The sequence below is a fragment of the Scomber japonicus genome, chromosome 11 (assembly GCF_027409825.1).
Source record: "Scomber japonicus isolate fScoJap1 chromosome 11, fScoJap1.pri, whole genome shotgun sequence".
Taxonomy (NCBI): Eukaryota; Metazoa; Chordata; class Actinopteri; order Scombriformes; family Scombridae; genus Scomber; species Scomber japonicus.
This window is the reverse complement of record NC_070588.1, coordinates 19,321,070-19,335,672: the sequence shown is the minus strand read 5'-3', so window position 1 is coordinate 19,335,672 and position 14,603 is coordinate 19,321,070. Positions and strand designations below refer to the sequence as shown.

At 39.7% G+C, this 14,603-nt stretch overlaps 1 protein-coding gene across 1 annotated transcript; it reads right to left on the bottom strand.

The window, feature by feature from the left end:
* Positions 1–6,209: 6,209 nt before the first annotated feature.
* Positions 6,210–13,559, bottom strand: LOC128368248 (immunoglobulin superfamily member 3-like). The gene is made up of 8 exons (XM_053329030.1): positions 13,410–13,559; positions 12,554–12,928; positions 12,041–12,457; positions 11,446–11,850; positions 10,860–11,228; positions 9,542–9,913; positions 9,035–9,418; positions 6,210–6,635 (listed from the first exon to the last, which is right to left on the bottom strand). Exons 1-8 carry the CDS (start codon positions 13,477–13,479, stop codon positions 6,442–6,444), a joined length of 2,586 nt encoding a protein of 861 aa, XP_053185005.1. The 5' UTR covers positions 13,480–13,559; the 3' UTR covers positions 6,210–6,441.
* Positions 13,560–14,603: the final 1,044 nt, after the last annotated feature.

Here is a 14,603-nt window from a genome sequence, read left to right as displayed (position 1 = left end):
TCATATTGCACCATTTAAGCTGTTTTTATTTTGGACTCCCCAGCTCCTTCTACCAGCCAGCGCTGTCTCTAGGGATAGCAATCAGGCCTCAACAAGAAAAGGCAGGCAGCCCTGAACAGAGAGTTGTATACAGTATGTGTGTCTAAATATTTGTACACAGGGGTGTGGCTGGATAAAAGAGGTAATACTCTCTGTGTGTTTCTGTGGAGACATTGTGGCTGCCACTCACACTCAGTTTACCTCAACTTTTCTTAAGTGCTGCTGTTCTAGATGGCACCGTGTTTGAGGTGTTACCGTCACACCATCACATGCTCTGAGACCTCACGCTGACTTCCACTTGCATTGATATACAGACTTACTAATCTCTGAGCACTGAGGGAGCTTGTATCTACAAGTGAATGCAGAAAAATAGTTTATGGTCCTCTGGTTTGAGATGCTATCAGAATGTCAGGCGGGATGCAGCAATTACAAGCTCTGAAGCACATTTACTCACTCTCTCTATGTTAACCTGTTGACTACAGGCTGGCAACAGCTCCCTCTAGTGTTGACAGATGATACGACTGATGTTAGGAGACAGAGATACATACACACACACACACACACACACACACACAGAGAGAGAGAGAGAGAGAGAGAGAGAGAGAGAGAGAAAGAGAGAGAGAAAACATGTAGCTTTTGGCTCAGATGAGGAACAGAAGGTATTTCTGTCAGGCCTGCGTCTTCTTCTTGTGAGAAAGGGGCATATCAAAGACAAGACAGGGCCATAGGGGACCCGAGCGGAGTTGAGGGTGTAAGCGAAGAGATTCAGTGAGCTGAGGTGAGAAGAGGCAAAAAGTGCTTCAGAGAAGACTTTCAGATTTCAGGAGAGGCGTTACGTAATTTGTGCAGATGGTAGTCTGAGTGTCTCTCCTGTGTCATCCCTACCTCTGCAAGGACACATTATCCTCCTGCTCAGGAGGGTGTTTCAAGGATATCTTTGATCAGCTGTGCTGTGTGTGTGTGTGTGTGTGTGTGTGTGTGTGTGTGTGTGTGTGTGTGTGTGTGTGTGTGTGTGTGTGTATGGTGAGTGTGGTCCAGGTAGTGGGGACGTAAATCTGTTTACACTGTCATGTTGTGAGGACTTGCTTCCTTATGAGGACAAAAGGCAAAATTAATGTAAATCATTAGAGAGTCAAGTGGCTTTCAAACACCACAAATTATTAATTATTATTTTATTCATTATTCTTTAATAGCATTGAAAAGTCAGAATGAGCTGGATGTATAGTAAGCCACAATATCTTTCTTACAGTGGATATTTTGACTTGTCATGGTAACAAGGTTTCAAAAACATCTATCTATAACATGGTGCTCCAAAGGATTGGTTCACACTTTTTCAGGTCAGTCTTAAAACAACAGTAATAGTAGTAATAGTTTATTTTTGGATAGGGACAGTGCATATTGATGAACATCGATATTAGACATCTCTGTAAATATGCCGGATTATAGCAAAGTTGCTAATTTGCATCCGTCAGTCATGTGCCTATATATTAAAATAGGTTTAGCTTGCTGTAATCATTCCTCTTGTTTACCCAGTTGAAAAACAAATCTTGTGGCTCAACAAAAATGACAACAACAGTTGTATGAAGCTATTTGGGATATGACAGTTTCTGATGAAATTATGGTGAACCAACACATTAGATTGAATTTGGGGAATCAGCTTCTCCTCTACAATCAAAGATATTTTTAATTACCAAGTACTTAATAATTGGCAGCATAAACATAAGTTTTGAAGTTGATTATTCATATAATTAAGTTGTTCCAACTATTTTCCCACAATATTTAAAAGGAATTTAGTATCATGTATTTAATTAACATAATTATGAACACAAGTGAACAACCAGTAAAAAATCTTCCAATTACATTTTCCTCAGTCAATTTTAGCTTTTTCATTTTCGTTTTTTGTTTTCTTTTGTTTTTTCATGTGAGTGTCTTCAAGAAATTAATTAATTCAGCAACATTGTTAGGCAAGCAACCTTTTTAAAAAATCCACTGCGGTTGTATATTTGAACATGACATTCATTTTTTAAAACAAAACCACAAATGTAAATTATTCCACAAATATCCAAATTGCCTTTTGAAATTAAGTAAGCATACTAAATTGCTATTGCAACAAAATTATAGGCATTAAGTCTTTTAAACCACACTTCCAAATGTAAAATCATTTGTAAAACATTTTATGAAATGACAGTAACAAAGTTGCAATCTAGCAGATGCTAACAACGCTTATGAAGTAATAACTTGCAATGGCCCCTGGTCCTCTGTTCTTGAGTCTTGCACTGGCTTTTAGACCATCAAGTCCAAGAAACACTTCAAAAGTACATTTATGTGCCTTGGGATAGCTCAGATTCAGTGCACATGCTATACCTATCAGCAAAGTACAGCAGCTTGTTCCTCTGGGATTATGTTTACCTTGATCACAGTGTTGCTGTCTTGTGGTCAGACCCTGTGGGGACCAATCACTGATGAAGGCAGTTTTCTTCACTTGCCTGTCAACACCTGCCCAGAACTAAGAACAATTTCAAATATAGATTAGCGTGTTTAGGATAATCAGTTGGATTGTTTAGATTTAAAATATTTTACACATCTTGACATTTTAAGAAAAAATATAATGCCACCTTTAAGACCAGGAAACTTTAAGTAGTATCACAATATTACAATAACTAAAATCCTATATGATCCTAAACATCTCTTACTGTAGGTTTTAAAGACATAAAAGCAACACTGGAGGAATGGGCAAGAGATTAAGGGCAAAAAATGCACTGCACCTACGCATCTCTCAGAGGTACCCAGAGTATTTCATTATTATTCTAATCCACTGTTGTAGCCTCACTTCTGTACATGAGTCCACTATTGGTCATTGCTTCAGACATTGCAAGACATTACTTCAGCAGAATTAGTTTGTAAATGAAATGATGACTCACCTTGAAAGTGTCCTTTGTACCCCTGTGTGATATCTGTTCAGCCTGCAGCTCCTGTGATACAGAGTTTGAACTTTGTGATTTTGTTCAGACATATTAGGTAGGTGGGGGGATGGTATCTGAAATGCTGCACTCAAGGTGGGGAGAAATGAAGTCATTGAGCCAATTTCATTAAGTTACTACAACTTCAATTTTTTTTTTAAATCAATGAATGCAAGTTGTAGTTACACACAATATATGGTTGATGTACGTAATTACCAACATCAATACAAATCATTAAAATAATGTTTGCAAAATGGTGGTCCCCAGAAATTAACACCAGAAGGTCCTCTTCAATCGAAGCTTATAAGCGCAGTTTCAGGAGCAGGAACACACACCAATTACACCCCTTCCGGCTCCTATATAAACGGACCTAACAGCTTCCCCCTCGTTCACTCTCGCTTTCGACCTCCCCACACCGCATCAAGAATCACCGTATCAAGAATCGTTCCGCATCAAGAATACACAATTCATTCAAATTCTGTCAATAAATCTGTTAAAACGTATCTCGTTGGTGATGTGTTCCTTGCTCGTGAAATATGCTTACAATGTAAGTGATAAGGCACAAAATCCAGTTCCTGAAAAAAAAAGTGGATGACTGCCAGAGTTCCCTCTTTGTGTCTTGATGGATGTAAGGAAAATGTAACTTTTAAAGATAGTAACTTGATTTGGTTAATTGATAGGTACATAAACCAAAGTGTTAGACGTGTTAGTGTAGGTGGCACTAGATAATCAAAACTATTAGTATTCTTCCTCTGGGCCACATGGATATCTGTGACAAATGTGGTTTTGGTTTTGATTTTGACTTGATTTGCTAGTGTGAGGCATTTTCCAAAAATAATTTCAACTGAAACTGTCAACTGCATGCAGGTGCTAGAGAAATCCAAAACCAAAACATGTGCAACATGAATCATGACACTGTGACATTTAGGTGGGTCATTAAGCCAGAAAGACAGCATTCTCAAACTATTAGAAATGTTGCTCATTGCACGTGACTGACATGTCTACTGTTTCACATATTGAACTTAATGTTGAGTAACATTCTTTCACTTTCACTGCCCATAAACAGGTAGCCTTTGCTTTAATCCAGGTAATACACTGCTGGTATTACTGTTTTACAGGGTGGTGTGCTGTTCATAGTGTTGTTTCACTCATGTTTCTGTCTGTGGTAGCTGTAGTTCAAAATATTATGGAACAGTGGCCACACAGATTTCATAAATTCAGTGCATTTGTGGCACATGAAGGACAGAGCATCGAGCTAATGCCAAATCAAATCTGGAATGAGATTATAGCAATGGAGATAACCGGCTCAAAGCATCCAGCTACATGCTGGGAAACTGGGAACCAACATGTCACCTATCTGGATATTTGGAGAGAGAAGTATTAGAGATGCAGAGTTAGAAATCCCACTTTGCACTTCATGCACTGCATGCAACAGCACCAATGTCACAACAAGAACTGATGATATGACTGTTAATGCTCACACTTTATTATGAGTTCTAGTATGGCTGCTGTTGTAAACACTAGTTTGTTCCTGTTCCACATAGTCTCTCTTGCATAGGCACAAGCATTGATTCACCACCCAAATTCGATGTTTCTTTGTTTGCTCTGACAGGCATTGCCATGGAAACACAAGGGAGTGGAATTATAGTAAAGTTAAGAGGGAGGCTGTAAGCAGTCCACCAGACTGTGAAGAGCTGGTATAATTCAAGACCAAAGACAGTGCTGCATCATGTCTCTGGGGCTGACAAGTCTACAACCTGCCTTAGAGTTTCTCAGTGTACTTTTAGTCTTTCACATCTTTTTTAAAGCCACTGCTGGTTTTACCTTAAGTTGTACATAACTGGTATACACTCATCAGACAAGAGCCTTTCTCTGTATGGGAGTAATCTGGTGCCAAGGCCCGTTTCTTCAGAAGTGAGAGAGAGAAATGGATTCTATTCTAGTCTCTTACACAGATGGGGTGTTAAACATTGATAGGGCTGATGCAAGGAGCAAGGGAGAAAAGGAGAGAGAGATATACTCTGTTCTTCCTTAGTTTTGATTTGATTTGATTACGCTCCAGTATCCAAATTTATTGACTTGGAAAAACTGTTAAAATACAGGACGACATTATGAGAGAGATTCAAAACTTCACATGCATTCACATGCAAACATAAACAAGTACAATGCAGCCAGTAGCTACGTATTTGGACAGTGATACACTTTTGTTATTTGGCACATTTGATTGTAAGGTTAAAGTGTTGACTTCTTTACTGCTTTTACAACTTTATCTTTCCTTTAATGTGAACACTTCAATTTAAAAAAAATCTCGGTCTCTCAAGTGCTTTATTAGCATGACTGTTTAAATACAGTGTTGCCGAAGCTATGAGAGATAGAGAGACAGATACGAAGCAGAGGCAAATCCTCCAGGCTCAGTGACCACAATCTAGCCATGGAAAGAGGCAGACAAAACCTGACTGTCCAGAGAAAAAGAATGTGTTCACTGTCAGACAGAGAGAGAGAAACACACACAGTTCGAGAGAGAGAGAGAGAGAGAGACCGACAGACAGACAGACGCAGAGAGAGAGAGAGAGAGAGAGAGAGATACAGAGATACAGACACAGAGAGTGTGTGCATTTTCACTGCATTTTCAGTTATATCCAATAAATGAAACTTAAATAAAGTTATTATATTTGCAAGGGAGTTTTTTTTTTACCAGGCCAATAACGTAATAACCAGCCAATAACGTAATCACTTATTACTCTAAATGTACTTTCCCTCCTTCTATGCAAAGGTTTAAAAGATTACTTCACACATACATGCACACACACACAGTCACACATCTAACCTCTATGAGGATGTCCTGTCTGCACAAATGCCTGTGACACACTCAGCCTGTGACATTTCAGCAGATTTGCAGACCACAGTCTCGCAAAAGCAGAGAGCATTTCCTGGATGAATCATCAGCAGGCTATTTCTTTCTCAGAATGTTTCAGATCTTACCACATTGTCCCTAACTGCTCCCTCCTTCTCATGCAATGTTCTGACTTCTTCTGATCATAATGCTGAATTAAAAACCTATCTGTCAATCAAAGTAGGCTGGTTTTGGAGTGTAAAATATGTAAAGAGTTAAGCTGCTGCCTATCTTGACTATCCATGGCAGAGAGTAAGAACTGGGTGATTATGCAAATAAACTTTAGTTATAAAATGAAATGGCTGTTTAATTTTAAAGGTTTAATACATTTTAATAATTCAGACAGGCAACATCATTTCCAGCTGTACAGAGACTAAAATATGAATTTACAAACAGATTTGTAGCAACAAGAATTCTTGGACTTTTCTAAAATCACTTCTAAAATGAGTAAAAAAACAAGCAAACAAAAAAAACAAGTGCAACTATCTATTATTATGAAACATTATTGCACATAACAGATTGCATATAAAACAGCATTATCTATTGTGTTCAGTCCTCTACACTGGGTTTTTTAAGAGGTTGCTCTGCCCACAGAGACTCGCCTGACTTCCTTGCTGACGCCTTGGTACGGTATATCGTCAGCACAAATAGGGACACGACAATCAGTGAGCAGATGGCCAGAGTACCAACGAAAGCACCTATCCAGGTACCTGAGTTGCATCCAGTGTCAGAGGCTGCTTCCCCTGCAAAGTAGACAAAGAAACACATGATCTTACATGATTTCATCTTCATTTGCAATGGACTTTCTTTCTCTGTAAAAAAAGACACATTTTTATTTGATTAGATTTTAGTTCATCCAGGCAAATTGGGGAAATGACACAAAAGAAAACTATTATTTGTAAAGGTCATAAACAAAAACACAAATGTATCTGAAATACTTTAAGAGGTAGTAAAGCAAACCAAGTAGGACAGTTGGTGCAAAAGTGAGAGCAACAGGCATAAACCAGAAAAACCCCATTCGGGCAAAACATGTGACTACACCAATAGAGAAGTGGTTCTTTTACTGTAGAACAACCTAGAAAAATGTGCTTGGTCACATGAATGTAATGACTTTTGCAAGTGTGAAATAGCTTACATTTTTGATTAATAAGCATATTCCACCATCATGTCTGTACAGTAAATTTGAAGTTAACACATGGTGTCATCATTTTACCACCAAGTTTGGAAATGGGGAAAATAATCATAGCTAGCCGGGCCCTGTTCAGCCATAACAAAATCCATCTATCATCACCTCTAAAGCTCATGTTATATCTATAACATGACTGTTTTAATATGGATTAATATTAAAGTAAGCTAACTTCATATTGCTGTACATGCAAAGGAGTCATGTCAATCTTCTCATCTAACTGTATGTAAAAACGCATGCAAACAAACAATTCCTCTATACACCCAGCAAACTCACAGCTGTATTCATAAAGCTGCTTACAGTGTGCTCTAAATAATGTGATCATACCTGTAACATTTACAGACAGCCTGATGAAGCCACCTAGGTCTGAGGCCTTCTGCTGCCATTGACTTTGATGATCCAGCTGGTATTGCTCCACCTGACACTGGTAGATCCCACTATCCTCCTCATTGGCCCTCTGAATTCCTAGGTAGAAGCTGTTCTGAACGGGTCTGGAGGGACGGAGTCTCCCCTGCCGGCCTCCGATCACCTGGTTCTTTGGATACCTCAGCAGGCCTGTGTGATCAAGCTCCACCAGGGTGGTCATCGTGGTGAAAGGATCATGATCAGCGTAGAGCCAAGTGACTTTATAGAAAAAGGAAGAACTGAGTGCGCCTGAGGTTATATTACACTTGAACTCCACCTCGTCTCCGTCTTTGACAGTCACCTCCTGCTCTTCCTTATCTACATGAAGGTCATTGTCTGAAAAATGAGATTGTGCAGAGAGAACTCCCAGTTAATCAAAACATTGCCAAATTATTGACAAAATAGTTTGTACTAAATGTGGATGATGGGGTGTGTTATGTTTGATTAAGATTAAGATGTTAATAAGATTTCAGTAAGAGAATTAAAGGTAAACAAATTTACCAGGCTCAATCAGTGTTTTACTGTAGAACAACCTAGAAAAATGTGTTTGGTCACTTGAATGTAATGACTTTTGCATGCGTGAAATAGCTTACATTTTTGATTAATAAGCATATTCCACCATCATGTCTGTACAGTAAATTTGAAGTTAACACATGGTGTCATCATTTTACCACCAAGTTTGGAAATGGGGAAAATAATCATAGCTAGCCGGGCCCTGTTCAGCCATAACAAAATCCATCTATCATCACCTCTAAAGCTCATGTTATATCTATAACATGACTGTTTTAATATGGATTAATATTAAAGTAAGCTAACTTCATATTGCTGTACATGCAAAGGAGTCATGTCAATCTTCTCATCTAACTGTATGTAAAAACGCATGCAAACAAACAATTCCTCTATACACCCAGCAAACTCACAGCTGTATTCATAAAGCTGCTTACAGTGTGCTCTAAATAATGTGATCATACCTGTAACATTTACAGACAGCCTGATGAAGCCACCTAGGTCTGAGGCCTTCTGCTGCCATTGACTTTGATGATCCAGCTGGTATTGCTCCACCTGACACTGGTAGATCCCACTATCCTCCTCATTGGCCCTCTGAATTCCTAGGTAGAAGCTGTTCTGAACGGGTCTGGAGGGACGGATTCTCCCCTGCAGGCCTCTGATCACCTGGTTCTTTGGATACCTCAGCAGGCCTGTGTGATCAAGCTCCACCAGGGGGGTCATCATGGTGGAGGAATCATGATCAGCGTAGAACCAAGTGACTTTATAGAAAAAGGAAGAACTGAGTGCGCCTGAGGTTATATTACACTTGAACTCCACCTCGTCTCCGTCTTTGACAATCACTTCCTGCTCGTCCTTATCTACATGAAGGTCATTGTCTGAAAAATGAGATTGTGCAGAAAGAGCTCCAAGTTAATCAAAACGTCGCCAAGTTATTGACAAAATAGTTTGTACTAAATGTAGATGATGAGGTGTGTTATGTTTAATTAAGATTAAGATGTTAATAAGATTTCAGTAAAACAAAATAAAGGTAAACAAATTTACCAGGCTCAATCAGTGTTAGCTCGGTAGTTTTGGAGACTGATGAGAGTTGATACCATTCACCACGGGGATCTTGTAGCCACTCTACCACCTCACATACATATGAGCCACTGTCTGAGATCCGAGATTGCCGAATAGTCAACTCAAAACTAGGCCCCTCAGTGCACCTCATGCTGATTCGCTGTCTCTCGACCTGGGGCCAAAATGTTACTAAAGAATCTCGGTCTGAGCTTAAAATGGTCATATTCTTTCCCTTTTGCTGGAGTACCCAGGTGACAGCATAGCGAGAGGATTTAGAGAAATCTGAAGTAACAGAGCATTTTATTTCTATGTCAGTATTGATAACTCTTGTCAAACCAGGGGTGGAGGTCAGATCGAGGTTGCTCACTGTGGGAGGGAAACAAAGTTAAGACATAGAGTACATGGTGAGAAACAAAGCACACACAATATGACTTTCATCCAAAACAGTTTGAGCAATATAACTTTGAGCCATACAAATATCAGCAGTACCTGGGTTCTGCACCTTCACAGCTAGCTGGTTGGATGCAGGCAGCTTCTTGTACACTTTTTCCATGACAACAGACACACTACACTGGTAGCTTCCTGCCTCCCTGCAGCTTGCCCCATTGATAATCAGATAGTAAATGAGTTCATTTGGTTTGCTTTCTACTTTCAACTGGTAGCGCTGCTGGTCTCCAGACCAGCTGATGGCACCATCAGAGTGCACAGTCAGGATGTTATCTAGGCTTGAGGCATCACGCTGCAGGCTCCAAGTCAGTATCGTTTGCAGGGGCGGCCCTCTGACGCGGCAAATCAACTCCACATTATCTCCTACAGTCACTATGTTGTTGCGACTTATCAGGTTGACTTTCACAAGCAAATCTATGACACAATGTCAAAAAAAAAGAAAGAAAGGAGAATATGGGGTTCTGTCAATCATCATGTGGTGAATGTTCAAAATGAGAACAAGAGATGAGTAAATAACATTTCCAAAGTGCTGTCTGTCTCTCTCAGTTCTCATTTCTCAATATCATTTCCTTCTCAAAAACAAGAAAAAGTTCATATGCCCATAATTATCAAGATATATTGAAATTTAGCATACATTCACTAAATATCACATTTTTCTATGTCCACAAATTTGTATTCACACAACACTAAGTTGTATGCAAATGTATCCAGTGAAGTGCTCCAAAAATGATAATTTTGTCTCATTTCAACACATGCACAGTAACAAACCTTCAAATCTAAAGCCATGGTAAAGAACCCTGCAGTATGTATTACACCCAGCAGGACAGAACATACAAAATCTGATTTGGGTTATTGTTTACGAGCTTTACTCATTGTACGGCTGAAAGTTTAAACTTTGTGCTGAGGGTGATACCAGGAAGGATCATTAAAAATCAAAAACATTTTTTCTCTTGGAAACAAAATGCTGATGTGAGCACACGTAGTGTTAAAATACAAAGAGCTGAATATTTATATTTCTTGCATGCAAATGGAACGTTTTGAGCTTTTGGCGATAAAGAGAAGATTAGGGTATCATCAAAACAGTAGGAATGATCTTCAGGAATCATGAATTTCAATGGCAATCTGACCAGCAGATGTCAATTGTACTCTGGACTGGATGGATGTACAAATGGGCAGACTGATTAAGATCTTGTTTCTTAGCAATGCAACAAGTTTGGCAGAAAAAGACAGATATGACCATCTATTTGATGAAAAAGGTTCTGTGGGTCAATATAATCAATATCTTCATGTGCCTTTAATAATTTGTAAGATCTGCAAGAATTTGTCTACACGAACAGAGAAGCAACATACTGTATCTTACCTGCAGGAACCACTTTCACATTTGCAACCTGAAATTGGCTGTTTGTCTTACTATTGACTTTCCATTCAGACACAGCACACTTGTAGGCACCCAAATCAGCGAGTGTGACTTCATCAAGTTCAAGGATGAAAGTGTCTGACGCTGGACGCATTGCCTTGACTTTGCGATTCTCGAACTCTTCCGCTTTCTCCATAACACCCTCCTGACTCAGACTGATGACATTGGTGAAGGTGGCTGTTGATGTTAATTTGCGTTGCCAGGTGACGGACAGCTGACCGTTGAACCCGCGCACTGTACAACTGAGCTTCAGCCTGTCACCTTCATTAACATTCACATTGCTGTTTGTCATTTCAACCGAGAGCCCACTTTCTGTGATGAGACAAGACACAGGGTGAGTCTTATGTACAACAGAGGGCACAAGTATGTTGGAGAAGATAATACAGTGACTTCATTAATAGTAATATAATTACTAATAACCTTATGCTTTTAAAAATCAACATTATGAATGAAACCCAGAAAATAATCCCTTAATAAATGACTGTGTATGTGTGTCTCTCAGTCAGTATGGGCTCACTTGCTGACTAACCTGTGGCTGAGATGCTGACCAGCAGGGGGATTGAGTCCTGGGCTGCACCCTGTGTAAAGGCACCATCCTGGCCTCTTTCCTGAAGCCATGCCCTACACATATATTCTCCCTGGTCCTCGGTTCGGACAGGCTTCAATCTGAGATTGTAATCTCTGTTCCCGGTGCGAGCGGCCCTGAGCTCTCCTTCCTTTCCTCGATTGCTGTACTCAGACCCCAAAGACAGAATGCCTGTAGGGCCGATCTTTGCCAGCTCAACACTTCCCTGGAGCAAAGCTACAGAGAAAAACCTCTCTTCCAGGTTCTGTGTATCCACGGTGCAGGATAGCGACAGCTCCTGCCCCTCCTGCAGAGTTGTCTGCTGTGCTGAAATTTTCACCACCAGCGACGACTTGTCTGCCACCACCTCTACTCAAGGCAAAAAATAAACACAGTGAGACAATCACACAAACCACACATTTTGTCTAGAAGGCATAACCACTGTGCACAGGAAGAGCAAAAATATATGAACGTGTTAACTCAAGATTGTTATCATTTTAGCGCTATTCTGCTAGCAGATAAAATCAAGGTCATGATCAATGATGATGCTTCTTCTAACCTTTGGCTTTGACATGCAAAGTAGTTTTCCCTGCATCCTTCCGTGCGATAGAGTACCAGGAACGGTCCGGATCTTGGATCCACTCATCAGCCTGGCAGTAGATCCTGCCTTGATCTGACAGCTCCACCTGAGCCATCTTTAGCTTGTATGTGGCCTCTCCCACTTTATCTAACATTATAAGTCCAGCCTGGTAACGCCCCTCAAACCCCGGGCCTGGACTCAGTGTGAAATCTCTGTCAAGAGAAATAATAGGCTGCACGTTGTCCTCATTACCTTTAAGGAGATACCAGGTGACAGACAGATGGGTGTGCTGGATGGTGTTGCTGGATACTTGGCATGTTAAAGTGAGAGCATCACCCTCATCATAGTTCAGTGAGGCGGAGCCGGATGATGAAACACTTAGGGAGTTGTCAATCACTATGGTACCACATCACAAACAGAGAAAAGGACATAGTTTTACAATACACAATATTTTAAAATATATCTTAAAATAGATTGATGAATGGGTCTCACCTTTGACGGTGGTCTTAACACTGTAGGTTCCATCATAAGTAGCTTCGTGGTTAACTGCAGTACATTCATAATCCCCTTCATCATTTTTCTCTAGGGTTTGTATCTCAAAAACAACAGAATTTGGCGACATACGTTTCACAGTAATATCGTTACTTCTCACACGACTTTGATATATGGCATAACCGAAGCCTGGATCGTTTGTGCTGATGATGTTGATTTCTGGAGTTGGTTTTGCGGGCTTGGAAATTCGGAATTCAAAATTTTTGTCAATGCTGGCACTGGCGAAACCACTGACATTGCAGGAAATGAAGAGTGGGGAGCCCACCACACGATACAAAGGACCAGCCTGAACTTCAGTATGCACTCTGGCTTCCCCTAAGAGGAGCAAAGATGAAACAGATATTGTTAGAAGTTTGTTTCCGTCATGTTACAAAGTTGCCATACTGCAGGTTCTAACCTCTGTCACGGTATTCAGTATATGGTACATCTTAACTCTATAGCATTTAAGTTGTACTGCAGATTGCATTAAATATTAACTATTCACAGTATGTGTGAAGTATGTATTGTGTAAGTAACCATGAGGACAAATACCTGCAAATAGTGGGAATGGTCTGTTACAGTTCATTCATTTTCATTCAAAAATTGTTGCTTTTGTTTCAGCTTAATGACAAGTATTTACCAATTATCAATAAAATTATACCTAAAAACAGTAGCAAAAGTAAAACTTCAATTATGAATCATTTAAACCAAATGATTCATGGTTGTACTTGTTTGCTCATAGTTATACCATATTTTCTCTCAACATGACCTCTCATCCACTCAATCTAATTTAACTACCACAGTTCATAGGACTTACCAAAGTGCCAGAGTAGACTAAGACAGAAGAACAGGTGAGCCCCCCAAGAGAATTGCAGGGTACACCTCATCCTGAGACTGCTTCAGACGAAGGAACACAGTGTTCACACCTTGCAGACTGATTATATGAAGCTGTCTGTGGTTTTACAGCGGCTCATGCTTCGTAGGTACTCAAAGAGGAAGTCTGAAATATTTCCTGCATAGAATATTCACAGGCAGTCAAAGCCTACTTCTTGCGCTGTACAAACTTATGTGACATCCACTTAGTTAAATGTGCAAGTGCTCGTGATACTGCATGATCGAAAGTCATATATACAAGACCTGTTCCGACCTAAATCAACGGCTGATGATGGATACATTCATGGTTAAAGTCCATTCACATCATAAGTTGACAAAATAAACTAAAAAATTAAACTTAAAAAAACAAAAAAGGCACTCACTCTACCTCAATGACACCTGAAAATCTGTAAAGGAAACGTCTCTCTGTCCCTGTCTCTGCTGCAGTCAGGTGATACTCCATCGGCATCCTCCTATGTCTGTGAGCGTTATGCTCCTGTAGCGAACTACATGTATTTCTTTAATTGTTACTGCAGACTAGATATAAATAAATATTCTATCCGTTTTTTCACGAATGCGATCATTCATTGACTTGATCGATACTTCCAATAAGCCGATCATGCAGAAATATTATTGGACACAAAGGTTCTGTGGTTCAATTGCATTCGTAGGAAGCAGCTTGGGTCCAAGTCTGACCTGTTGCGCAGCATCAAACATTGAAACATGAACATTTTTGTGACTCGTTATGATCAGTTTTGAAATGATCCTGAGGGTGAATGAGGCAATAGTGCCACTTAGTGGATAAGGTGATAGCCTGCAGCCATTCATAGGATGTACTACTGAATTGTAGCACAGACGTGGGGTCAAATACTGGACCATTTTCCTTCTTTTTCATCCGACTTTATTCTTTATCTCTACTTTTAGAAATATATTTTTGCATATCACAATCACACATATGTGTTCACACGTGTGTACACACAACTGGAAGCAGCCCAGTACCAGTCTTATACCTTATACCTTATACTTATACCTCTTCAATGGTAATAAAATGATAAAATAAAATATAATAATATAACAAATAATGATATATAATGGACAAGGTGCAGGTGTATTGTAGACACAATTTTAAAAATCTGCC

Excerpts from the sequence above, each read along its gene's own strand:
- LOC128368248 (XM_053329030.1), bottom strand. The coding sequence starts at position 13,479 with ATGAGGTGTACCCTGCAATTCTCTTGGGGGGCTCACCTGTTCTTCTGT. Across the intron at positions 9,914-10,859 it reads TGTGAAAGTGGTTCCTGCAG|ATTTGCTTGTGAAAGTCAAC; the intron begins GTAAGATACAGT and ends ATTGTGTCATAG. Across the intron at positions 6,636-9,034 it reads GCTAACACTGATTGAGCCTG|GGGAAGCAGCCTCTGACACT; the intron begins GTAAATTTGTTT and ends TCTACTTTGCAG.